This window comes from Lepidochelys kempii, chromosome 9 (assembly GCF_965140265.1).
Source record: "Lepidochelys kempii isolate rLepKem1 chromosome 9, rLepKem1.hap2, whole genome shotgun sequence".
NCBI classification, from domain to species: domain Eukaryota; kingdom Metazoa; phylum Chordata; order Testudines; family Cheloniidae; genus Lepidochelys; species Lepidochelys kempii.
In genome coordinates, this window is record NC_133264.1 from 27,674,409 (window position 1) to 27,702,054 (window position 27,646).

The 27,646-nt window shown below is 44.3% G+C and overlaps 2 protein-coding genes across 4 annotated transcripts in view; one reads left to right on the top strand and one right to left on the bottom strand.

The window, feature by feature from the left end:
- Window positions 1-21,428, top strand: part of ERICH6 (glutamate rich 6) — a 41,789-nt gene extending 20,361 nt beyond the window's left edge. For 2 of the 3 annotated variants that reach the window (XM_073359692.1, XM_073359693.1), the window contains exons 8-18: window positions 734-796; window positions 1,709-1,767; window positions 1,869-1,985; window positions 2,914-3,015; window positions 3,095-3,252; window positions 10,008-10,075; window positions 13,498-13,655; window positions 14,788-14,873; window positions 18,142-18,294; window positions 19,824-20,055; window positions 21,157-21,428. In XM_073359692.1, the coding sequence (XP_073215793.1) occupies window positions 734-796; window positions 1,709-1,767; window positions 1,869-1,985; window positions 2,914-3,015; window positions 3,095-3,252; window positions 10,008-10,075; window positions 13,498-13,655; window positions 14,788-14,873; window positions 18,142-18,294; window positions 19,824-20,055; window positions 21,157-21,420 (1,460 nt within the window). In that variant the 3' untranslated portion in view covers window positions 21,421-21,428. The remainder of the gene's footprint in view (window positions 1-733; window positions 797-1,708; window positions 1,768-1,868; window positions 1,986-2,913; window positions 3,016-3,094; window positions 3,253-10,007; window positions 10,076-13,497; window positions 13,656-14,787; window positions 14,874-18,141; window positions 18,295-19,823; window positions 20,056-21,156) is intronic. The other variant, XM_073359694.1, reaches the window with a different exon arrangement.
- A 1,586-nt stretch (window positions 21,429-23,014) lies between these two features.
- On the bottom strand, window positions 23,015-24,357 carry LOC140916880 (glucose-dependent insulinotropic receptor-like). The gene has a single exon (XM_073358770.1). It carries the CDS (start codon window positions 24,355-24,357, stop codon window positions 23,317-23,319), a length of 1,041 nt encoding a protein of 346 aa, XP_073214871.1. The 3' UTR covers window positions 23,015-23,316.
- Window positions 24,358-27,646: the final 3,289 nt, after the last annotated feature.

Below are 27,646 nucleotides of genomic sequence, written 5' to 3' on the forward strand. Positions count from 1 at the left end.
CCATCCTAGTACCCACGGCTGTCCCCATGGTTTGGACAAAGTGTTTGTTGTTGAATGTAAAATTGTTAGGGGGGAGGATGAAATGGATGAGTTTGGCAATGTGTTTGGGGTGGATATCTGAGGGTTGTCATTGTCTTGTAAATATTTGAGGCAGGCAGCTCTGCTGTTATTGTGAGGGATGTTGGTGTATAGGGAAGTGACATCCATGGTGGCGAGGACAGTGTTCTGAGGCAGGTGGTTAATGTTGCAGAATTTATAGAGAAAGTTGGTTGTGTCCTGAAGGAAACTGGCTCAAAAGCTTGTCTCTATATAAAAGATATTACCTACCCACCTTGTGTCTCTAATATCCTAGGACCAACAGAGCTACAACTACACTGCATCATCCAAATGTTATCTGGACAACCACTGTTGATTGGGGTATCGTGTGCAAAAGGGCTGCTCAATTAGACTTTAACGGATACTTATTTGTAAAATCCAATACAAACACTTCGCAAGAGGAAATACTGGAGACAAGACGGAGCACTGAATGTCGGGGGCTTTTAGTCTCACAGCACCACACCGCTATATTAAAGAGAGGCCCATCCACAGAGTAGCACTCAATGTATTTTGGTATCCCTCCCTGGTGTTTCCTCTCCTCCAGCTGTGCATTCCCTGCCGCTCTTTTCTTTGATGAGATCAAACACATTGTCAAAGCTTGGCTACTGCCTATGTTGACTGTGTATTTTAATTCTAGTTCAGAGAAAGACTGAAGAGCTCAAGAAAGACAGCATTCACATTGCTTCTGCTGATGAAAATGGTAAACTGATACCCAGAGGAGCTGCTTCTGCTTTCCGTCTTGGAGGGCTGCATTCTATTCTGCACACACCAGTACCTATCGGATAGTGACAAAGGGCAGGGAACTCAGAAAAGAGAAATAAAAATGGTTTGGGATTAGAAGGACTGGCAAGATTAAAAGAACTAGAAGTGTGGCTTCTCTGAGCCATAACTGGGGGATATGGCTTGTTGCAAGGTTGTGAAGGAAGTAAATAGTAAGGTGGAAGGTGAATTATGGCACACGGAAATATAACTGAGTAATGGGATTCATTGTGATTGGATATCAGGAAAAGCTTTTGGCCAACCATTTCTATTGGATTGGGAATAGCTGTCTGAGGGGAGTGGTGCAAACCCCTTCACTTGGGATATTTATGTGTGGACTAAATATAGGAAACAGTCTTGCATTGGCAGTGGACGGATTAGAAGACTTAATAGGAGTTTCCCCATATCTAGCTTCCAGTCTCTTGCTTCTCAAGACAGCAGAGGTGGGAACTGCTTTAGACACTGTAGCCCTGATCCAACACTTCACTTAAATGCTTAACTTTAAGCAGTGAGCTGTCCTGTTGACTTCAATGGGACTATTCCTTGTTTAAAATTAAGCCCATGCTTTACTGCACATGCTTAAGTACAGTATGGGATCAGGGCCCATATGTCCCTTCCCACACCAAAGCGGGGAAGGGCTCCACACTGGTGGACAGCAACCCTACCAATGGTTTAGGAGCAGCGAGTTGATAAACTCCAAAGATGTTCCAGCTAGCTGGCGTGTGTTAAGGAAAGGGAAGGGGGAGAAGGGGTGTTGAAAAGCCAGGGAGGGAATTCCTCCCAAGATGCTAGGAAGAAATGCTCTCCTAGAACACAACGCCTTCCCTAATTAATTCTCATTGCTGCTATTCAGATATACATGCAGTGCTGTCACAAGACCTCAGCAGTTTAGGCATTTTGTGCGACATGGAGGTATGGTTCTCTGGTCCCTACAATTATACATTTTATTCTTAACCATTTTCCCTCTGAAAAAGAGCTGACTCTACATTGAATTTGCTGTTTTCAAATTTAAGTTTAATGAAGACTTCATAAGACTGTTTGAGGAATCTCTGCGCACACTGTCCCATATTGGGCCACCAACTATTCTAGCATATAGGCCAGAATCATCAAGAGAAGACGTGGAGATACAGGTGATGTTTCTTTCTGCTACATGGTAATGTGTTTGTATTAACCCCCAAGAGCTGCAGGAGGGAAAAATGAAATCTCTGTAAGATGCTGCCATCTGTCAAACTCAACTTGCAAGGGTTTCATTAGCAGTGAGAGGTTGTCATTCACTAGGGCATTGAAATGTGTAATCCACATACCAAAATACATTAAGACTGTGCAAGCATCCCACACTATTTCATGCTGAGGATACATTTCTAGGGCAAAATCTAGTTCTTTCACTAAAACTGAGATATACAATCTTATTTTGGTTTATGTATAATGTTCTTGGTAGTACATAGTTCTGGTTAGCCCAAAGTGGTATGTGTTTATCTAATAGAGTCTATTAGAGTTTATCTAACACTGCTTCAGAAATGAGACAGTGGCCAAGCAATCTAAATATCATTCTGTAAGGCTGGGAGCCGGAAGCAGACAGTGTTCCACTGTCCAGAGCTGCCCTTGAAACACACCTGATCATTTATCTGAATTTGATCCAGGGTGCTGGGACTAAGAAACACCCTGTGAAATAAATAAATAAGCCACAGGGGAAGGAGGAAAAACAGTCTCTGAAAATACTTTTTGCCAGGAACCCAGGCAACAAAAAGTTTGCAGCACTGCCCAGGCTCCTCTGTCACCACTTTGCAGAAGCTAGACAGCTCTTCAAGATCCCTGATGAAATAAGTTGGATAACTTACAGTGTTTGGCAATCGCCTTAGAAAGTAAAAGTGAGCCAATAGTCTTCAAACTGTCATGCTAATCATCTCAGAAGCTTGGTTGTGCATGCATAGACTGAAATAAAGGACTTTAAAACATGGCGTTTTTGAAGGTGCCTCCTTTTCCTAGAATAGGAGGATTATAGAAACATTACATCAACGTGCAAATCCTTGTTTTCCTCTCCGACCCCCCCCATTGTAGATAGAAGAGGAATCTCTTGCAACATGTGAGTACTGTGGCAGCTTGCTGAAATTATTTCCTTCCTATGAAGAGCTTGACCCAGCCTCTGAAGATTATGAATCAGTAAGCGATTGCAAAGAGTTAACAGAGCTTCTCCATGAATCACCCCCTACTGGAGTAACACCACTGCTTTGCTTTTCAGTTTTTCTGTTGTGAGCAAAATCAGGATCTCTATGAGTACATCATTACTGAAAAAAAGATTTATGAGAATGCTAGAAATGAGTCAATCTCCATTCACCCTCATGCAGCCCACGGCAGTGAAGTGGACAGGCAGAAAGCAAGGGAGAAAGAATATCAGAGGTACCATTTGCCGGTAAAATATAGTGAACTGTGCAGTTAGTTCTTTTTGGTAGCAACATTCTAACCTGGGGGAGACAATGCAGAGAAATTCAAAATATAGCAAATGGGATTAAAAAAAAGAATCTGCACCAAACAGGAGGAATATATGTCAGGAAAAGTCCACAGAGGACCTGGTCAGTATGTGTTAGCACATGCCCCACTTGAACTGTCTTCTCATTGATATTAGTGATATGACATTTTTGGCTTTAGTAATCTCCAGAAAGTAAGTGAAGCCAGACTCATAATCACAAACTGACAGCGTTAAGCCCCAAATGCCTAAGCCATATTTTTCAGTGAAAAGAACAGGAGTACTTATGGCACCTTAGAGACTAACAAATTTATTTGAGCATAAGCTTTTGTGGGCTACAGCCCACTTCATCAGATGCATAGAATGGAACATATAGTAAGAAGATATATATATACATACAGAGAACATGAAAAGGTGGAAGTAGCCATACCAACTGTAAGAGGCTAATTAATTAAGATGAGCTATTATCAGCAGGAGAAAAAAAATTTGTAGTGATAATCAAGGTGGCCCATTTAGACAGTTGACAAGAAGGTGTGAGGATACTTAACATGGGGAAATAAATTCAATATGTGTAATGACCCAGCCACTCCCAGTCTCTGTTCAAACCCAAGTTAATGGTATCTAGTTTGCATATTAATTAAAGCTCAGCAGTTTCTCCTTGGAGTCTGTTTCTGAAGCTTTTCTGTTGCAAAATTGCCACCTTTAAGTCTTTTATTGAGTGACCAGAGAGGTTGAAGTGTTCTCCTACCGGTTTTTGAATGTTATGATTCCTGATCTCAGATTTGTGTCCATTTATTCTTTCAGTGAGACACTGATTTTGGATGCCTTTGGTTTTTGGGGTAACCAAACTGAGAGACACTTCGAACCCACTTGTCAAAGGTGCTGAATACTCGCGACATTGACATGAATTTGGGTTGTGAGTGCTCAGCACTTCTTAAAAGTTATATTTGGTATGCGTATGTAATGCATATATAGCAGGCCAGGTCCTTGGTATTAAGGTGGCACTCAAGATCAATGGCAACTACCCTGCAATCCCACATTATTACTACTTAGAGAAGTCTGTTTAGAGGGATGTATTAGATTGTTTTAGCAACAAGTGATACTTCTAGCAGTAGCAATACAGAAAAAAGCCCAAACCTTTCAGGTGTGCAAGACCGCAAGATAATGAGAAAACAGTAAAAGGTTTGTCTGTTCTCTCCAAACTCCATCTCTACCTACAGTAGCAACACTTTCCAGTACCATCAATCAAATGAATTGGTGACTTTATAGAAATCTCACCTTCCTTAAAGAAAGAGAAAAGCAAAATAGGATGGAGCTACAGGGAGTGGTAGAAATAGGTTAATGCCAGTACTTAGCAGTACAAATTTTATTCTTAGGGCATGGCTACACTTGCAAATGTAGAGCGCTTTGAGTTAAACCAGCCCTCATAGAGAGCAGTAGGGAAAGTGCTGCAGTCTGTCCACACTGACAGCTACAAGCGCACTGGTGTGTTGACATTTGCGGCACTGGGAGCGGTGCATTGTGGACAGCTATCCCACAGAGGACCTCTTCCCATTCTGGCACTGTGGCTTACGCGGGGGCATTCTGGGTCCTATCCCAATGCCCCATGATGCATCGGTTTGCATCCCAGCAATCCCTCTGCTTCCATCCACAATTGGCGCCATGTTTCTACTTTTTTTGTACTGCATGCTCTGTCTTCCCTTTCAGGCTGCGGGAATGAAGCTCGAACTGCTGAGGAATATGCTGATGAGTCTCGCCAGCACATCACGTTTGGCAGTCAAGTTACTCCTTAAGATCCAAAGTGACAGTGAGGACTCTGACAATGATATCGATGAGAGTAATGCATAAGACACGAGATTGCTTGTGGCATTCATGGACATGCTAACTAGTGTGGAACGGCGCTTTTGGGCTCGGGAAACAAGCACTGAGTGGTGGGATCACATAGTCATGCAAGTCTGGGATGACAAGCAGTGGCTACAGAACTTTCGGATGAGAAAAGCCACTTTCATGGGACTGTGAGGAGCTCGCCCCCACCCTGCGGCACAAGGACACAAGATTGAGAGCTGCCCTGATGGTGGAGAAGCGGGTGGCTATTGCAATCTGGAAGCTGGCAACTCCAGATAGCTACCGATCGGTCGCTAACAAGTTTGGAGTGGGGAAGTCGACCGTTGGAATCGTGTTGATGCAAGTTTGCAGGGCCATTAATTGCATCCTGCTCAGAAGAACCGGGACTCCAGGTAATGTGCATGACATTGTGGATGGCTTTGCACAAATGGGTTTCCCAAACTGCAGAGGGGCGATAGATGGGACACATATTCCAATTTTGGCACCAGCCCACCTAGCCTCCGAGTACGTTGATTGGAAGGGTTATTTCTCTATGGTTCTCTAGGCGCTTGTGGATCACAGGGGGCGTTTCATTGACATTAACGCAGGCTGGCCTGGAAAGGTGCATGACTCCCACATCTTTCGGAACACAGGCCTGTTCAGAAAGCTGCAAGCCGGGACTTTCTTCCCAGACCAGAAGATCACCGTAGGGGAAGTCAAAATGCCCATTGTAATCCTCGGAGACCCTGCTTACCCTTTAATGCTGTGGCTCATGAAACCCTACACAGGGAGCCTTGACAGAAGCAAGGAGTGGTTAAACAACAGGCTGAGCCGGTGCAGAATGACTGTGGAGTGTGCTTTTGGCCATCTAAAGGGCCGCTGGTGCTCTCTGAATGGGAAGCTGGACCTGGCCGATAACAGCATCCACACAGTTATATCCGCGTGCTGTACCCTCCATAAAACATTTGTGAGGGGAAGGGTGAAAAATTCACTCAGGCATGGAACTCGGAGGTTCAACACCTGGAGGCTGAATTTGAACAGCCAAAGAGCAGGAGTATTAGAGGGGCCCATACAGGGCTGCAAGGATTAGGGATGCCTTGAGGGAGCAATTTGAGGCTGAAAGCCACCAGTAGTGTCTGGTGCCCTGCACGGGAGTGAAGTGCAGTGGTTCCAATGTTAGTAGGCATCTGTGTTTGCTACGTATGATGCACTGACTTGCAGTGCCTGCTGTTTTCCTGGGCTAAGGTATATTATTGTTATGCAATAATAAAGAATGTTTTCAAAGCAAAAAAATCCATTTAATGAAAAGAAAATGCATTTATTGAAAAGAAACACAACTGCTTGGGAAACAGTACAATCACAGGTTTGCATATGTCCTGTTATCATACTCAGCCTTCCTGTTGGGAGTGCTGTGCAATGAGTGCTGCTCTTCAGGATGGTTATACTGCATGGTGATGGGGGTTGAGCACAGCGGGTAAGTGTCGTAGTTTTCAGGGCTGGGTGGTGAAGCTACAGGTGTTGGAGGCAGCTGGTGGCGATAAGAACCTGGATGTTGAGGAAAGTGGGTTGGAGGTGACATGGTGGCACAAGGGAAAGAGTTTTGGGACGAGGGCTGCGGGGGCAGGTGCGGTGGTGCTCCGCCTGCATGGCTACGAGCACCTGGATCTAGTCCGCTTGGTGCTCCATGATGCTTATCAGCCGCTCTGTGCTTTGGTGCTGGCGATACACATTCTGCTGGCGGACCCTCCTTTCACTCTCCCGCCACTCCTGCACTTTTTGATTTTCATTAAGGGAGTGCTGCATGACTTCATGTAGCATGTCCTCTTTGCTTCTACGTGGGCTCTTCCTGATTCTTTGCAGCCTCTCGGCCGGTGCTAACACGTATGGCTGAGATCTCGAGGTTGCATCTGTAAAGGCAAAATGCAACACTTAACAGAGGCAGCATTGTTCACACCAGACAGAGCAATGATTCCCCCGTACTTAAGGAGGGCAAGCACAGTCTACACAATTGCATAATTTGCCTGTCCCAAAGCGAGCGCACATAACCCCAGGGAGCTCCAAAATGGTGAATAAGCACAGGGTCAAGGGGGACTGATTGTTTCATGGCTGTACTGTCCTCTGGGTTTCTGTGCCTTGGGGAGAGCCAACAGCTGCAGGGTGCCCCTACACTGAACACTGTCCCCACATTTTCCACGGGAGTTCGTCCTGGAAGATATCTCGCTGCTATGGGTGACCTGGGAAGCAAGGGAGGGTTTTCTACTGCAATGCGGCTTCCGCCCTGGCCCATATGCAGCTTGCCTGTATGCAGCAATGGTCTCCCCGCCCCTCATGGCACAGTGGCACGGACAAGTTAGCCTGACTGGGACAAGGACCACAGTGGCTCTCCCACGAAACCTGCACAAGCGCATTGCCAAGTTCTGGCTGAGACCTTTGAAGAGATCACTGAGGCCGATTACTACGATGTGAGAGAGTACATCATCGCCCTATTCCGCATCTAGGCATGTATGCAGCCCTAACCCTCCTCGCCCCAAGAGCCCGCACCAAATAACTTCCTTCCCAAAATAAAAGCCACTTACCTCTGGTGTTTGTCCTTCCCCAAGCACCGTGACTGCCATGACTGGTTACCTTCCTCCTGGCTGCATGCATCTAGGGATGCTGGAGTGTCTTCCTCCTCCTCAGCACCCTCACTCCTGCTTTGCTCCTCCTCCTCCTGCCTTGTTTAACTGGGCTCTGAAGTGTCCATGGTGGTCCCCAGAGTGGAGGTGGGGTCACCCCTAAGTATCGTGTCCAGCTCCTTGTAGAAACAGCAGGTCGTGGACGCAGCATCAGAGCGGCTGTTTGCCTCGCAGGCTTTGCGGTAGGCATTCTGCAGCTCCTTCACTTTAATCCTGCACTGCAGTGTGTCCCGGTCATGGCCCCTTTCCATGATGTCCCTTGATATCTGCCCAAAGGTATCGTAATTCCTACAGCTGGAGCGCAGCTGGGACTGGACAGCTTCCTCCCCCCAAACACTGATGAGATCCAGCAACTCGCCATTGCTCCATACTGGGGCTCGCCTGGCGCGTGGAGGCATGGTCACCTGGAAAGATTCGCTGAGAGCACTGCACACCTGGCTGAGCAAACAGGAAGGGGATTTTCAAAATTCCCAGAGAATTTAAAGGGCGGGTCTGACGGCTGGTCACCTGAGGGCAGGGCAGTAGAGTTCAAAGTGATGACCAGAGTGGCTAGAACAGGCATTGTGGGACACTTCTGCAGGCTGATCAGAGCGCACGAACAGACCAGGGCATCCACACTGGTGCCATGCCACTCCAGCAGAGGTGCATCAAACATTATTCCACTCGCTAGGGTGGAGTACCAGGAGCGTTCTAGCCACGCAGCGCTCTACGTGCCTTGCCAGTGCGGCTGTGTCGTGAGTTAGAGCGCACTGGGTTGATTTAATGCGCTCTAACTTGCAAGTGTAGCTATGCCCTTGGAGAAGGCATTGGTAGAGCCTTTTTCCTGTCCAAGCTGAAGGCTAATAACCAGATAAATGAATTCTAGCCCTCTGCACAACTAATGAGTTATAAAAAGAGATTAGCTGGATAGTGGTATCCCCACGGCAGTATGGGCTGGTCACCCATTTTACTGCTCATCTTACTGTGCATGTCCAGTTTCTTGGCCCTTAAAAGGAAGCCAAAAGCCCGTGCAAATATCTGCGCCTACTCCATAAACTTAAAGAACAAAAATAAAGTGGCAGGGGAAATGTTAAGAACATTTCTGTCCCTGAACACTCAGTTACAGTAGGAGTTCCATGCACTCCTGTAATGTAAGTATGCTGCACTATGTACCAAATTTAAAATTAAGACAAATACATTATAAACTTAGATAAAGAGAATAACCTCACAATAGCATTAAATAGCAGCCCCCCAATTATGTGTTTTGTTTCTTCCTAATCCATTCTTGCCACGGCTTGCCCAGCATTGGCTATTAGGACAGATTCTCGAGCAGACTTTAGAAGTATGTTTAGCCAGCGTAACATACCTGAAGCTGTGCTGGATACAAAACTGCAAGAGAGAGGCCATTATTTTCTGTATTAAGAAATCTGCATAGTCTGGATAAATTCCATCTTGAAATCCAGTATTCCCACTGCCCTAGCTGTTTCAAAAGATGTTGCACATTCAAAGGCTGGGTCAGCTTGTCAAGATAACTGATGGCAGGGTAGGAGTCTTCACCGTGAAATAAAATCTGGCACACAGTCTGTTAATTTAGGTCTCATGAGACTTCACAGCCATTCAGTGCAAAATAAAACCAGATCTTCTGACTCAATCTTTTATTGGATCTCAGCCATTCTGAGCTTAGGAATTCTTTCTTTGTTTTCCAGCTCAGAGTTACTGGCAGAATTTTTGTTATTTTATCACCACAGTGAGTATCATCATAAGCAAGAGAGGAAATTTCCAACTCTGCCACCATAACTCCATATTCTGTACTTTCTCTTACGTTCTGTCAGAATATCAGTTACAGAATATCAATTACAGAATCTTGCAAGATGTCAAATCTCTTCTATATAAGATGCATATTTACTAATGAGCTAAAAACTGTAATGTATGCAGAGTTGGTCAAACAATCAAGTAACAGTCAAATTTTACATCATACAGTAATCTATACATGGGCCCAATTCTCCTTTTGTGCACAGATTTCATAGTGGCATCATTCTACTGGAGCCAATGGAGTTACTTGCAGTTGCATAAGTAAGAGGAGAATCAGGCCCAAATAGCCATCAAACAGCAGCTAACTTGCATTACTGTTGCAAGGACATCTGAATTGTACTTGTACCTTTCAAAGCAAGATGTTTGGAATTTATGTCCTGTATGTTTTTGCTTTATAGGCAACAGGAAAGACAAATAGCAAAACAATTTGCCTTCATGGCTGCAGAGCAGGCCAGCTTTGTTGAATGTGAGTTGGATTTTTTTTATTGTTACGAACTTCAACTGAAAATTTGTGCCAGAGTTGGAACGGGTTTTCTCACGGAATGTGGATTTCAGTGCCTCCTCTCAAATTTATTATCAAGTGTGCCATGCCTTTTACGTTAAGGTGGCTCCTAGCATGAAAAAAGAAATAGGCACAGTTGTGTTACACCAGGTGGGTTCTCTCATTCAGACATCAAAGGCTTATGCTTGAACTGTTTGCTTTAATATACAATTTTACACACACACAAGCTACCTTAATAGAACATGAAGGTTGCAAAGTCAAGCCCTGAAAAGTTAGGAAATGCCAGAATTAAGGTTGCCTGTGCAATCTTCATTTGGCCCCTTTGCACGTATGCATGATGACAGTCTGTAATTACGTGAGCACATACTGGTTCTTCCACAGGACCATGCTTCATTCAGTGCACAGGATGGGTGGTGCTCAGTTTATGAGAAGCTATTCAAACATTTTGTTTTATCTTCATTGTTCAATGTGTGGTCCTGGGCCCTTTTTGCTGCACATTATTCAAAGCCTCTCCTGAAGAGAGAATTACTAATTTCTTAATGGGCTCATCACTGCAGTGTCTAAGTGCTTCACAAATATTAACTTATCTTCACAAAACCCCTGTGACATGAGGGTTGGTATTATCCCCATTTTACAGATGGGGAACTGAGGCACAGAGATTAAGGTAAAAAGTATATACTTATTTGGGTCATGGTTTTTCAGTGTATTTATTATGTAGCACTTTATGTATTCAAGCACAACTCCCATTGACTTCAGTTGCAGTTGTGAGTGCTCAGCACCTCTGCAAATTGAGCCCCATGGTCTCAGGGTGAAAGGAAGAACACACAATTAGTGACCAACTGTGAAAAGTTTGATTTAAGTGACTTGCCCAGGATCACCTAGGAATGCTGTGGCAGAGGCAGGAATAGAATCCAGTTCTCCAGGACCACATTCAACTGCCTTAATCATGAGACCATCCTTCCTCTTCCTGCAATCCCCAACCTCGTTCACTAAACAGCTTCCAATTTCGGGGCAGGGGGAGGAGAGAAGAAGTAGGGGTCCTACAAAGAACAGTCTCCTTCACTGCATAACCCTGATTTATCCTCAAAGCAGGTCTAGCCTGTGCACTGAATGAGACAGGGGTCCTGTGGGGAAAAAAACATGTGATCATGTAATTAAAGACTGTATCATAATACATATACACAAGGGGGGCAAATTAACCTTAATTCTGGCATTTCCTAACTTTGTAGTGCTTGACTTTGCAATCTTAATAATAATCTTTTAATGTAGGTTGTGTGTAATGTCCTAGGTTTTGAAAAAAGCAAACTGAAAAAAATTCCATCATGTGGCATCATATTGTCACCCATATGGGTCATCAGCAGGGTTAGAACCTTTGGATTCACTGCACAGACCTCTGTCACTTGAGCTGAGTAACTGATAGTATTGAGGTTTGTCATCCTCTATGCAAACCAGCACAGAAGCATATAGGATATGCCCATTACCAGTGGGTTTCACAGAAATTCATTGATAGAGGAATGGTGAGATTCAGGAATCCTGAGTTTCATTCTGGGCTCTGGAAGTGACTGTGTACCAGTGTGCACAGACCCTTCTGCCCTCTGCCTCTGTCTTCTCTTGCCCACCACTGACTCCTTGTCCCAATCCCGTTCTGCTTTCCTACCCAGTCCTAGTCTCCATTCCTCTGCTCCATCATCCGAGTTTGTCTTCTTGCCCAGCCAGTCCTTTCTAATCTGTATCTCCCCTTGAATGATAATTGGGAATCATTTAAGAACACCTTACTAGGTGCCCAAAATCCTACAATTGAGGAAGAAGACCGTGCTGGTAAAAAAAACTGACCTGGTTTAGAGGAGAAGTAAAGACAGCTATGAAAAAATTATGTATAACAAAGAAAGGGAAATAGATAGGAATGAAATAAATCAGAAGTTAGGAATTGTAGAATATTGATAAGGGAAGCAAACAGACACAAGGAGAAATCTGTGGCCAGAAGAGTACAGTTAAGGACAATAAGAATTAGTTTTTAAAATGTTAGGAACAAAAAGAATCCTGACAATGGTATTGGTCCATTACTAGATGGAAATGGAAGAATTATCAATAATAATGCAGAAAAGGCAGAAGTATTCAATAAATATTTTTGTTCTGTACTTCGGGAAAAAAAATGATTTAATCACATCCGGTGATAACACTCTTTCCATTCCATTTGTATCTCTGGAGCATGTTACACAGAAGCTACTAAAGTTAGGTCCAGATAGCCAGCTCCTTTGAAATTCCTGGATGCAAGTTGAGAGCTCACTGGATTATTAATAATGCTTTTCAATAAGTGTTGGAGCACTGGGGAAGTTCCAGAAGACTGGAAGAAAGCTAATGTGCCATTTTTGAAAAGGGTAAACAGGATGACCTGGGAATTATAGGCCTGTCAACATTGATCCTGGGCAAGATAATGGAGCCACTAATAATTAAAAGAGGGTGGGTAATGTAGTAAACGCAAATCAACATGCATTTATGGAAAATAAATCCTGTCAGACTAACTTGATATCTGTTTTTGTTGAGATTACAAGTTTGATTGATAAAGGGAATAGCATTGATGTAATATACTTAGACTTCTGTAAGGCATTTGACTTGGTATTGAATGATATTTTGATTTAAAACTAGAATGATATAAAATTAACACAGCACATAGTAAATAGATTAAAGACTGGCTAACGGTTAGGTCTCAAAATGTAATTGTAAATGGTGAATTGTCATTGAGCGAGTGTGTTTCTAGTGTGGTGCCGCAGGGATCTGTTCTGGGCCCTACACTATTTAACATTTTTTATCAATGTTCTGGAAGAAAACATAAAATCATCACTGAGAGCTTGCAGAAGACACAGAAATTGGGGGAGTAGTAAATAAAGAAGAGAACAGCTCGGAGAAGGGAGCATGCCCAGTGAGGACAGAATTTTCAGAGATTTTTAGCTGTTAAGCTTTAGCAAGTCTCTAAAGAGACTGTGTGAATTTTTCAAATGCTTATAACTTGGGCAGATTTCCACAGGGATGGCAAAATGCACATCCTTGACACAAAGGCCATCCCTCTGCCAACTTTCAAGTCCCTGCTGCAAAGCGGGTAGGTGACAGAGCGTTTCAGAGAAAAGGTCTCAAGAATTTAACAACTTAGTTTTTCATAGCCACCTTCTCTGAAATCGCTAATCTGTTTTGGCTGAAATATTCCAAAAAATTTTCAAGCCGTGGCAGACACCCACCATGGAAAATTTCTGCTCCAAAAAGTTGAAGTTTGCAAGTTATAAGCAACTGAAAACAGGGTCTTCTAATGGGAAATGTTGGGCAAACTTAATAATACATGGTGCTACTATTGCTCCACCTATAAATATGTAACTCTTTTCTTTTCTCTATAGATTCAAAGCAACTCAAAACCATTTCCTACCAGCTCTCCCATGAGCCACCCTCCCCTGGAGGTTGGACTCTCATGCCTTATGAGACACTTGAAAGAGTAGAGAAAGAGGGAATTAACTACAGTACTACTTGCTGTGACTTTACCATTGCGGGTGGAAAGGTAACAGCTCCTGTACTTTCTCTGTGATAGATCCCCACTCTTGGGTCTGACCCTTCCAGGGTGACATTCACCTCTGTGCACAAGGCCATGCACCACTTAAGAAGGGCCTTAGTGGGACTTAAATGATGTGTAGGACTTTCACTGCCTCTGGTCATTGGGGTGAGTTTCACCCCCCAGTGTGCAATAGGCCAGCAACTCACAACACCGAGGAGTTTAGAGAGCTGGTCTCTCCACCCTCCACCATATTCTGACCCACAGTTCTGTGTCAGTTGCTTTATCAGAGGTCATGGCCAGCAAAGGAGCTTCATCCATTTGCTGCTTTGCCTGCAGCCATTGAGACACTTTTAGCAACGTAAGCTTATAGTGTTTCTTGACAGTCAGAGTCTTGCTAATTTCCTTTTCTTTTTGCCTTTACCTGGTAGTCCTCTCCATTTTAGCTTATGCCTGAAATGGGAATACAGTGAAGTCCTTTTGTTGAGGAACAAAATGAGCTGTAACACGTAGCAGGGGAGTATGATCTAGTAATGAAAGCACTAGACAAGCGGTTCATGAGATCAGTGTTCTAATCCTAGCCCTTCAAACCTCTCTGTGCCTGTCTAAAGTAATTGTATGACCACCATGACCACAGTCATCTTGTAGACTTAGAAGATGTCTATACTAGCGAACTTACAGTCGCACAGCTGTACCGAAGCAGCTGTGTCGCTGTAGGATTGCTTGTGTAGCCACTCTACACCAATGGGAGAGAGCTCTCCTGTCAACATAATAAAACCACCTCCATGAGCGCTGTACGTCTGTTGGTGTAACTTATGTCACTCAGGGGTATTTTTTTCTATACTCCTGAGCAACATCAGTTATAAAGACAAAAGTGGAAGTGTAGCCATGGCCTTAGACTGTAAGGGTCTTCAGGGCACAGATCCAAGTAACAGGTGGAGGGTGAGTGAGAGGGAAAAAAAAAATCAACATCAAATGTTTTAACTCCAAGCTAGGAGCCAGGCTTTGCTGCAGTGGGTGTAATAAGGCACTAAGCTCTTAACAAGATAAACACATGAACAACTGGGAAATTGTGCCATTCATAGTGAGGTTGATGTGAAGATCCAACTCATCATTTTTTTTCCTTCTTTTTAATATGTAGCTCGTGAAGCAACAGTTCTTGGAAAAATCCTACAAACAAGGAGGAAAGTTCCTTACCATATTCCCAGACGGCACAGCACAATTATTGTATCCTTCACAAGGCTCATTTACCTGAGCAGTCGAGAAATTTAATCACATTTTAAAAGATTAGTTCCTTTTTACCTCAGAATAACTTGATGTCTCACTCGCTTTTGCTATCGCCACCCAAACAAAATGATTTAGATTTTTAAGACCAACTAGTGACTCCTTAAATGGCCCCTGATTTTCAGGAAGGACTGAACATCTGCCCTGTGAAAGTCAGATCCCTTCCTAATGTCTCAAGTTAGGCACCCAAAAATTACTGCTTATGTGACAATTTAGGCTTTAAATCTTAACTAGTATTGTATGATGATAAAGGCATGTTCTACAAACGACGCCAGTCTCAATCTGAGAAGGCTGTTTCTGATTACCGGAATAACTTCTCTTTTCGCCAAGGAACTCCAGCTGCTCTAGAAGTACTAAGTGTAACTGCTGTGATCGGTTCAAGAATTGAACACCATGCGTTCTTGACTGAGCAGTGCCTGGTAATATTTCATGACAAGAGGATGTCTGTTTGGAGAACTAGACTGGATTTCTATGTAAGAGGGTGGCAGGGCAACACAATAATAGGAGCCGCTCATTTGCCCCCGCCCCTGCAGTAACAGAAGGCATGGAAATACTAATTTAGAATCAGTGGGGGATGGGGAAGCAAAGCTTCCCCAAACCTGGGAATGGCAAAGGACAAAACCTACCCTGAAGTCTTAGCTGTCACTGGGTTGATTGCTACAGAGATATCAAGAACAGACACAGTAAGCTCCTAATCCTTAATGATAGTGGGGTTACTGCCACACTGTAATGAAACTGGCTTGCTTCAGGGCATACTCTATTTTAAAGCATATGCATTCAAAACAGAACAGAGCTTGGTTCGAAATAACAATACCTTTAATACCCTTAAGTATCCTAGAGCACTTTGCAAAGCCACAAGCTGGACGCTGGTCGTGCTGCACTGAGGCTCCCAGTGGGCGCCCTGCAGCATGTCACACAGAGGCTCAGCGATTAGAACCTTTGTACTGTACTGACGGTTGGCCAGGGCACCAGGTAGATCTGCCACTCTCTTGGAAAGAGCACTGGGAGATCATTTACCTGCAGCTGGAGCTTCGGTCTAACAACCTCAAATGGAGTTGCACCTCTCACAGTGAAACAGCCTGCCCCGCCCGCGTAGCACTGGAGTGTCAATCATTTGGAGCAATGTGTGGCCAAGTTCACCCGCAAGCTTCTTCAGGAGGCGCAAGCACTTTATAACCTGAGCTATGCTGATATACCCCCACCCATGGGTGTCCATTCTTGAAAATGACTTTCAAATGGTAGATCTAAGATTAACCTTTTGGAAAAGTGTCCTATGTTTAAGAAGGAGCATGTAAAAGATACTAGAGACAGTTACAAGCCATGAATTTACAAGACATCAAGACCTGTTTAAACCCAACAGAAATAGAACATCTCCAAGTGACTGTCTAGTCCTGAAACTAGCTTTGCCATTGTCCATTGTTACCTCTAAGATCCTCTTGTTGTTTTTCCTTTGCAGTAACATTTTTCTGACTCAGTGACACACCAGAGAGGATTTATTAAAATACTGCTCCCAAAGTGAACATGGGTTTGAGATAACTTCCCTGCCTTTGCTACCACCCCCACGCCTACTCAGTTCCAGGGATAGAGCTATTAATTAATATTGTCAAATGACAAGATGCCATAAATGTGTATGATGCATGTTAAATCAAGTCTACCAGAGATAGCTTATCCCTGGGCTCATAAAGATACTCCTAAAGAGCAAGTGTTTTCAGATTGCACCAAGTGTTTGGGGTTGTTGTTGTTGTTTTTTTTTTGCGGGGGGGGGGGTTGGTTTTTTATTTGCATGATTATTTCTATGGGGAGGATACATCCTGACCCAGATTTCCTTACAGGGTTTCACTGCTTCCATTACAATTACACAAGTTGATTCAGTATACCCAGAACATTTTTCCAGATGTGTCCATAAGCACTGACTTTTATTTTCCTCTGGAGGTGCTCCAGCCCCTCTCGACCTTGCCCTCGCTCTGCCTCTTCCCACCCCTGCTCCACCCCCTCCCCAAGGCCCTGCCCACCTGCCACTTGCTGCTCTCCACCCTCCCCCAAACCCCTGCCTCAGCAGCCAATCAGCTGTTTGGCGGTGCCCCCAGCCTATCTGATTGGGGTGCTGCTGAACAGCTGTGGCAGGTGGGTGCTGAGCACCCACTATTTTATTCCCATGGGTGCTCCAGTCCCGGAGTCGGTGCCCATGTATGTGTTTTTAGTGTATATTTGTTAAATGGCATTACCTGCCTCTTTGGTTACTGTTGTAAGGAATCATTTCTGTTTAAATGAGGGAACACGTTAATAGAGTCCTCCATCCCTCACCACTCCTTGCTGGTTGCATACAGACCACCTGTACACAGGACTCCTCACAGGCTACAGCGAGACATTTTTCTGGAAACCTGTAAGCAATTGCTCTTACCACCATTCATCCTCTGACATCAAGACACATTGTTGCAAGGGACTTGGCCTCTAACACCCCCTGGTGGCCATTTCCTTGGCCCAAAAATGGCCTCTCTCTGTCAGAGTCTTCTTCCTAACATGGTCGTATCCCCAGGTTAAAAGCCACTTAAAAGTTCAGTCCTCTCCCAACTATAATTCCACATAAATATTGAAACTAATAATTATTTTGCCCAGTTGGGTTGCACTGGAGTTCTCTCTTCTTGGCCACTAAGCCCAGGTCCTGAAAAGCATCTCCCAGGCTGGCTTCCGCCCAGTAAGTTTTCCCTCCACTCCTTCCCTTCCCTAGGAAGTGTGGTAGCTTCCCCCAAGGATAGCCCTGCTTCAACAGGCCCTGTCTCAGGACTGCCCCCACAGGAGCCTTACCTTTTCCTTGGGGATCTCTTGCAACCTAACTCCCCCAGGGCCTTCCCCGAAAGAAAACACCTCTCCTAGGTCTCCCTCTGTTGAGCTGACAGTTCTGTGTAAGCAGTTGTCTCTCACCCCCTTACAGCTGGGGTCAGTTGTTATAATTAAGTCATCATCATACTCAGCTGGGGGATAGCTGCCAGGGCCCAGGCAAGGCTGAGCCCAGCTTACCTTAAAAGGCCAGCCTGAGACAGAGCCCTTTGGTTAAAATGTTGGCAGCTCAGTCTCACAGGCTTTAAACAATATTCTAGCTGATGTGATAACTTTTGTATTATAAAACACTTATCAAAACTATTGAATGCTTGATAAAAGGGCAGTTCTACTCGCCAAACAATGAGGCTTTGAACACCTTATCTGAGCACAGCTATCCATCTGGCAATCTGGCCATTATCATTGTGCAAAAGCGGAGAGGTTATATTTGTATAGTACAGGAAGACAAACCAAAAAATGCAGACATCCAAGCAGTGTTTGAGTCCAGTGGCAAAGGTACTTGCTATCATCCAAACGGAACTGTATGGTATGTCCATGTAAATCACATCACCCTGGTTGTCTGGTTAGCATGTGCTGACACAGCTGTAGCTCAGCAGGGTTATTTTCCCCCTTTGTTTAAAAATGAGCATTTTAATAGCACCTTTTAAATAAATTCAAATGCCAAGCTATAGCATAGGTTGGGTGCTTTCCAACTTGAAGTTTTATTTATGTTCCGAGGCCATGATCATGCAGCCCAGTAATGTTGTGCATAAGCAAGCCCATTGAGGTGAATGGAACCACTCTTATGCTTAAAGTTAAGCACATATGAAATGTTTGCAGGATCAGGGCCCATTGTTGTAAAACATACAAAGCCAACCTAAATCACAGGTGAAGACTTAAGATGAAAACTGTAAATCCCTCTGAACTAGACGTGTAACAACCCCTGAAATGTACAGTATTTGCAGAGCTGCATTTTGTGCACCGGGGACTCTTCCCTGGGAGCTGAGAAGCCTTCGAGGGGGATGATGTGTGGGGGAAACGGTTAACACCAATTCCACTTTTTACTCCCCACCCACACAAGCAATAAATTTGCCTAAAATACCATACAGCAAAGTCAGTAACTGTAAAGCCCTGGAAACTTTGCAGTGAATTAAAGAGAAGAGAAAACAGTGGGGTGAAAGCCTCTCCTTTTTCTACTTCTGGGTATTTGGGTTTCAACTCTGCAAGGGACCAAAACCCCCGTGAGCAACTTTTGACTTGAATAGGAGTTGAGCATCTCTTAGGGTATGTCTACACTATGGAATAAGGTCGAATTTATAGAAGTCAGTTTTTTAGAAATCGGTTTTATATATTCAAGTGTGTGTGTCCCCACAGAAAATGCTCTAAGTGCATTAAGTGCATTAACTCGGCGGAGTGCTTCCACAGTACTGAGGCAAGCGTCGACTTCTGGAGTGTTGCACTGTGGGTAGCTATCCCACAGTTCCCGCAGTCTCCGGAAATGAGATTCAAAAGTTCGCGGTTCTTTTTCTGTCTACCTGGCCAGTGCATTTGAGTTGAGAGTGCTGTCCAGAGCGGTCACAATAGAGCACTCTGGGATAGCTCCTGGAGGCCAATACCGTCGAATTGTGTCCACAGTACCCCAAATTCGACCCGGCAAGGCCGATTTAAGCGCTAATCCACTTGTCAGGGGTGGAGTAAGGAAATCGATTTTAAGAGCCCTTTAAGTCGAAAAAAAGGGCTTCATCGTGTGGACGGGTGCAGGATTACATCGATTTAACGCTGCTAAATTTGACCTAAAGTCCTAGTGTAGACCAGGGCTTAGAGGTGCTGAGTGCTTTCAACACTGTGTGAAGTCAAGCCCTTAGGGCTCTGTTTTATGACCTACCTCAGCAGGAGAAAGACTCCCACTGACTGTGGACTAGGTTTAGTAAGGGCCTGTACCTCCAGACCATTACTCGTGAGTAGTCCCTTGATTGCAGGACAGTAAAAAGTTTGCAGGAGTGGGTCTACATTGTATTAGTAACAGCAAGGCATGATCTGTTATGTAAAGCACTAATTTATTTCCTTCTTGTTTAGGATAAACATAAATATTCAGGGAGGACATTATTCAGACCAAGCAGGCAACAGGGTGCGAATGTGGACCTGGCCAAGCAGTTTGATGGACTCTGTACCCCGCGTTTCATTTAAACCCATATTTATATCCTTGAACCAATATGTTGGTGTCAGGATAGTTGGACAAGACAAGATTGCGGTTTCTTTTCTTGCCAAGGGGGAACAAGCCAAATTCAACGTGGGAACAAAAGTGCAGGTACTTTAGCATACACACACCCCCCCATCCCCATTGGATCACCCGCACGTCGCCTTGCCCTTAAACTTGTCTCCTTTTGTTTGGCCACAGGCAGCTTGGGCATTTTCTGTAATATGTTTGGCCATTTCCCCCACACCTCACTGGTATCATCATGGTCAATTTGTTCGTTGTCGAACCTCCGTAGAACCTCATCCTTAAGTGTCAAACTATCTTCCCTGTCCACAAACCGCAACAACTCAGCTTCTGTTCCGCACTAGCCTTTTCACACAGGAATCCATTACAAGCAATCTGTGTTGCTCTGCAATGTTCTCTCTTAGGATCACTTTACAGTCTCTCACATTTTTTAGATTTCTTCTTCTTCTCAGGAAGTAATTGATCTGGACCCTGTTGGCCCTGCTCTTTACAAATAGCCTTACAACTTTCAGCAAACATCTTTATATAAAATGAAACTTACAATTTCAGAGAAGGAGATTGAACTCAAAGGGACATGTGATATGTTTCAAAATAGAGATCATTCTGTCCCTCTATGCAGAAATTAGTCTGTCTGCAAGTTTGTCAATAGTCAATATATTGATCTGCAGCAGCCAAACGCAGCCCCTCTGTACAGATTATTCCTGTCAGAAGCACCAGTAATCTGCACTGGGAGCTATTTAGATTGTAGAGAGATGGGGAATGGATTAAATTCTTCAGAGCACCTTGTTTGTTGGAGTCAGGAAAGATGCATGCAGAGGGGCATCTCCATCTTAATTTATTTCAAATATTTTATTTCAATCACTGAGCATTTTACCTGGTTCACATTGTTTCTAATATCACAAGCCAGCAATGAGAACAGCAAATTAAATCTTTAATTAGCAGGAGTACCGGACATGCAACCTACTACTACGAGAAAGAGAGCACCTCCCCCTCACAGGTTTGGATGGGAGAACCAGGCTTATGCTCCCATTGCTGGGTGTAGCTTTGCTTATGGGCACCTGTAGCTTGCAAGTTTTGCTCTCGTGTTTCTCTCTGCTCCTGTGAGTTTTGATCCTCGAGGAACTGTTGATTGCTGTTCTAAATATAAACATTTTATAACTCTTCCCCCACACCTTCTTTCCTTCAAAGGTAAGGCAGCCTGATGAACGTCCACCACCAAAACATGTACGCGAAGAAGACCTGCTGCTGTTTGCATGCAAAATAAAGATTCAGCGTCTGTTTGATAGACTACATGGATGTTTAAACTTCCCTTCTACTGAGCAGTGGGACAAAATCAAACCCCCTTCCTACCTTGCAACACAGGCTTTAAAATTAATGTACCTTTGTAAGAATTCTGATGTAAGTGATGATGTTGACTGTTCAATAAGAGCTGTAATAAATGCACCTGTCTGAAGTCTCTAGCAGTGTGTGTGTTGCATAAAGACAATATTAGTTTAATTATTCTGAGAAATATTTGCAGCTGTGTGTGTATTGAAGAATTGCATTGTTGATACACATTCAAAAAAAGTAGTTTTTTTCCTTCTCTTACTTCAACACCTATCCAGGAGGCCAGTAACCCACCGTCCACCAAAGACAGTGCTTTCTACCTTTAGTAGTCCCATTAGTATAAGTGGGATTATTCATGCATTATACCTAGTGGTAAGTGGTTACGGAATGGTGCCCTTCGGGATGCACTGATTTATGTTAACTGAGTCAAAGCATGCACTATTGGGGCATGAGTCAGAGATGCTGCCTTTGCTCATTTCTAATAGTGGTTGAGAGTAGAACCATTTGATCTATATTTAAAAAAAGAACAACTGCCCCCAAACTATAAAAATAATGTTTTTAATCTGTTCATTTTCAGAAATGTAAAATTCCAGTGTGTGTGTCGCCTATATTAGAATAGTATATTTAATGCTAAGTCACAACTAGAAGGAGGTGTGCAAACAATACAGTGTATGTTCAAGGTTGTGACTAGTTAACATCAGTATTAGTAGAGAGGCGCACATAAGTGTGCTGTATTGAGTAGGAATTACACTCACCTTGTGTTAAAAAGAGAAAAGTTGGCCGGGGCTAGAGGTCTTGTTTGTTTTGTTCCCTCCTCACTGTAGTGGCTGAATCCACACAAGGATTTTGTGGACTTATCTTCACTCCCCTATCAGCAGCATGCAGAAGGGAAGCATTAATATCCCCATTTTACAGCTGGGGAATGAGGCACAGAGAGATTAAGTGACTTGACCAAGGTCTCTTGTACACAAAATGTCAATGAAAGAGCAAGGAACTGAATCCAGCTCCCTTAAGTTCTAGTCCAGTGCCTTAACCACATTCTCTGCACACCGCTAGCAACACTGCAGGCTTTCCTATTTTGTCCTTCAAGTGCATTCCTACCCTTAACTAGAAGGGATTTCTTATAGGGATGGTTCAAACTCCATATCCACCTGATTCTTGCTCCCACTGCTGAGATGACCAACAAAGATTGCCAAATGGTATTCATTCTGGTGGCCTGTGTGATATGGACACCAATCCACTGAGCACTACTTGGCTCAAGCTGAAGTCACATAAACCATCAGCCAGTCACTTGATAGGTGGCCGCAACTTTGGGCCACTGCCCTCTGACCACCGCTATATTTTAAAAGCTCAGGAATATATATTTACATATGGTAAAGCAGAATTGTGTTGTTTAGCTAATGCACAATATATTTTGATACAGAGGAAATACAGAGCCTGACTGATCTGGCTTTCACTTGGTGACAGCAGCTGGGTAGGATGACGGGTTCACTCATTCACAGAATGTGGCTGGCACAGAAAGATACGAAAGGACTTCACCAAACAAAGTAAAGATAAAGTAATAACCTGCTGCCGCTGGGTTTCTAAACAAGTGCAGATAGAGTCTCTTTGGCCCACACAGGAAATGATCCTGTGCGTAACTGCCCTTGATGAATACATAACTTCAAAAGAAGTTACTCCTGATTTACCCAGGTCTGAGCAAGAGTGCACAGCAGCTCAGAGTATGTTCAGGTTTACAAAACTGGTAGTAAAGTATTGCAGAGTTTAATTGTCCAAACAGAACTGTTACAGGCTATTTTTAAAAAACAATACCCCCACCATTTTGTGTCAAAGTTTTGATTTTTTTTCCCAGCCAGCTCAGCTACCTTTTACACAGAGAAGGACAAAAGGGAAAGTAGTAAATCTGGATACCAGTCAACGTGCTCCAGGTCCAGGTGGTTGGTTGGTTGTTACGCTAGAAAACTGTCAGTCTCACATTCCACTTCACTGGTGGTTCATGCAGAACTTCTCTTCTGCTTTGGATCATGACACTGAGAAGACTATTTTGCAGGGGCTAGAACTGTTGAAGGAAGTAGTACTGGGGACTTGAACCCCAGATGAATTGGGTCTTTTAGCCTCTCCATTGGATAAACCATCAAGGGCTTGGATATTAAAGTGAACCACAGCCAGAGGCTTTACTTGGCCTTTCTTCTTGAACTTCATCAGTTTGGGCAGCTGGCTTCTTATATCTTTGCAGTACAGAGCATAGATGAGGGGGTTGATGAGGGAGTTGATTTCTCCCAGCAGGAATAAGACATCTGTAATCGGGTCAGCCAGGTTGCAGGAGTCACAAGTAGCTTGCACAAAGCCTGCCAGGTAATAAGGTCCCCAGCAGGTGGTGAAGCTGACAATCATTATAAGTACTGTCCGCAGTGCCTTGAAGTGGCGGAGGTGAGCAGTGAAGGGTTCTGCTTGCAGGCAGATGCGCCTGATTCGCTTGTGCTGCGAGTAGGCAATCCTCCCCATTGAGATGTGCAGGCAGATCATGACCAACAAGGAAGGGATGAAGATCCCAAAGCAGGTCACATATAGGTAGTCACTCTTGGCTGCATACAGGAGCCCACAGTAACCTGTGTAGTTGCTTTGCTGCAGGGAGGAAGAAATCAAAGGCATGTGCCCAAACAAGATGGAGACGGCCCACAGGATGGTGAGAGAGAAGACCACAGGTTTTTTGTTCAAGAGGGTAGGATAATAAAGGGGGCGCTTCACTGCCAAGTATCTATCCAGGGAAATCAAAAGCAAGGTGAGAATGGAGCCAATGCAAGGTGTCATGCTCATGCAGGTCCGCAAGAGACAAAAGGATAAATTCTTGTCAAAGTCTCCATCCAGAATATCATCAAGTGCCTCTGCAATGCACATCACTCCCACTAGCAGGTCTGCAGCAGCCAGGTTGAGGATGAAGATGTAGCTTCTTCCCTGCTGCTTCTTCATTAGTCTGTAGACAATCACGATTACCAGCAGGTTGGCTGAGGGGATGAAGAAGCCCAGGAGAGAATGTAACACTGCATAAAAGATGTGGCTCATCTTCCTTAGGAGGTGAGGATGGGAGACACATTGGCTCCAAGAGGCGTAACTGACTCCACAGTCTATATTGACTCCATCACAGAGAAAGCCAAGCTGGAAGGAAATGTGCAGCTGAAGTCTGGACTAAAAGAGCAGGACCCAATGCTTTCTGGGGTTTCAGCAGAAAAAAAATAAGACCTGGTGCCTTTAACTCTTGGCTGATTCTTCAAGAGACAGGTTGTTCTCTTGGAATGGCCATACTCTGTTCTTCAAGCCGCCATCAGTCTGCTGCAGTTTCCAGATCTTTCAGATTTTTCTCTTTGCTGGCAGAGATGTGCTGGGAGTGAAAAAAAAACCCGAAGTCCTCAGCTGCTGGCAGCAGGAGGCTACTGGCAGAATAAACTCAGTGGGTGGGAAGAGAAAGTGATTGGGGATGTTTGCTTGTTCAATCAGTTCCTGTATGTGTCTTTGACGCAGAAAGATAAGAAAGGTCTTTATCAAATAAAGCAAAGATAAATTATAACCCCTGACAGGTGTCTAGAATAAGTGCAAACTAGAAGAGTCTCCTGACCCATACAGGAAATGATCCCCCATGTATAACTGCTATTGTTAAACACACAGTGCTAATAATAGAGAGACCAGGATTTGTTCCAAAGAGGGAAATGTATCTCAGTTACTACAGAGACTCACAAAATATGCTCAGTGAGTGCTATGTGCCGAACACCAGACTAAGGTTATCAGTTAAATGGCTTTCTCAGAAATCTCTCTTCTATCGACTGTGAGAAACTCTTGGAACTATGGTAACCAATGAACATTAAACACAGTGCTTCTAAATTGAGACACAGCACCAAAATCCCAGCTAAAAACACCAAGGACAGCAGCCTAGCACTAGGAAGAAGTGCCCAGCACAGCATATTGTTGTTTCAGATCTTGCATGTAACACTGACTGGAATGATAAAAAGAAGCTTCAGTGTAAAATAATTCACCTTTGTATAGCAGGCTAATTTTAGCCAAGTAACAGGAAAGTGTTATCTAGCAATGAGACTAATCACTAGTAATAATCCCTAACTCATCACTAGATCTCAAAGTGCTTTACAAAGGAGATCGATATCATCACCATTTTACTGATGGGGAAACTGAGGCACAACAAGGGGAAGAGACTTGCTCAAGGCCACCCAACAGGCCAGTGGTAGAGCCAGGACTAGAACTTAGGTCTCCTGAGGCCCAGTCCAGTGATCTATCAGCTAGGCTGCACTACCGCACGCTAGGACTCTTGAATTCACCATTCACCATTGACATTTTTGTGCCACTTAACCGAATAGGACTCCAGGCACCTAGGTTTCTGCTGATCACCATTCACAAAGCCACGAAAGTCCTAATGCCCCACATGCCCCTAATCCCACCCCACAGCTGATGTGCAGCACAGAGCCCTAGTTCAAGTGGAAATCATGGAGGCCCCAAAGCAGGCTTTTCAAACAAGGATGAGTAACACTTATCTCACCCACAGGCCCCATCCTGTAGGTGTGCTCGGAGCACAGAGACCTGTCAGACCCCACACCCAAAGGCCTGGATGCAGGCCACCAGTGAGGGGTCTGACATGTCATTCCATATTCTTTATGACAACATGCTTATGATATGAATATGCCATAACTGAGATATACTTCATGCAAGAGGATCATGTGAGATATCATTGGAAAGGCTATGATTTACTGAATGTGATTATCCTATTTGTATGCATATATCATTTCTGTATCTGAAATTAGGAATATTGACTATGTTTCAAATATGTTACTTTGGGTGACACCCCCTGCTAACCCTTCAGGTACAACAATGAAAAGCCCAATAGTGCTGATGGCCCATCAGCGAGAGACAATGGACTGTAAAAGAGCCTAGTCTCCCCGTGAACATGTGGGTCAGCCTGTGAAGAATGGCTACAGGGGCCCTACAGAGGCATGTGACCACGTCACCTGATACTGGAACCCATCTTGAATTCTGTACTTTTCCATGAGAAGTTGGGGGGAGGGGCAACTAGGAAACAAAGGACTCCCACCTCATGCAAATCCTGTTTAAGGGTGGGGAGTGAGGTAATCCAGGTCATCAATTCTCCCCTGCTATCCCACCCAAAATGACTGCTGGAAACAACTAAGACTGAACTGGGGGAAAGAACTGGACCCAGGTTGGAAGGGCGACTGACCTGTGAAGATTATTAGAACCACATTTAGGATAAGAACTTTCATGTAACCAGTTTCTTTAGTGTATTAAGCTGAGTTTGCGTGCTCTAGTTTCTTAGTAATCAGTCTTGTTCTGTCTGCTACCTCAACTACTTAAAATACACCTGTTATAGCTCAGAAATGTATTTATGGTTTACAATATAACCCAGTTTATGCGATTTCTAATGGGGTTGGGGGCAGGAAGAGAAGTTGTGCATACCCTCCTCCACATTGAGGGAGGAGATGAATTTCATATAATTTTGGGTTTATACTCCGTGTGTGTGTGTGTGTGGTAGGTGGTCATCTGGGTGCTGTGGCAAGCCCCTTAAGGTGAGCCTTCTCAGAGAGGATCTCTGTCTCTCTGTGAAACTGGGTGTGGCCCTGCCTGTGTGCTTAGCTGGAAAAGGCAGGGGAGCCTAGTCCAGCAAGACCAGGTAAAAGGGGGCTCAGGCTGGCAGAATAGTCTGCCTCAGGGGCATCCCAGCAAACCAGGTGACATCCCAGGGGGTCCAACCCGTCACAGGGGGCAGACCAGCACTCACACAGTAGGCACAGGGAAATGTAGGGCAAATATGAGAAAGGTATTGAGTGTGATCAGGAGATAAGACTGTTTCAACTGCTAGGGCATGTGCTACCTAAAGTGTCTGACCTAGCTTAGATGCCTAACTGCAGGAGAGCATTTGCAGCTAAGGATCCTGAGCAGACGGCTCAGCCAGGTTAGCTGCGTAGGCTCCAATTCCCCTCTCCTTGGCATTTAGTTCCTGGCTAGCTTTGGCAGCTCCACACTTGGCTTGCTGGCATCTGGGGATCCCTTTCTCGCTCTCTCCACATGTTATATGAGGAGCCCAGGTGGCTAACTCAGGACTGAAGATTCCTACAGGTGGCAGGGGGAAAGAGAACCTCTGAAGTTGTGAGGAATTCCACAATTGGAGGGGAAGAGAAAGCATTTCTGGGGTACCTGCTCAGAAGGTCTGATTGGTAAAATCATTGCTAGGGGAGAAGAGTTGGTAGCCAGAGTGCAGGAGCAGTGATTAAAAGAACAGGATAAATAGTGGAATCAGGTGATAAATACCTATCACAACCATCACCAGCATACCACA

What these genes read in the sequence shown, in the direction of transcription:
- LOC140916880 (XM_073358770.1), bottom strand. Translation starts at nt 24,357, where the DNA reads ATGAGCCACATCTTTTATGCAGTGTTACATTCTCTCCTGGGCTTCTTC.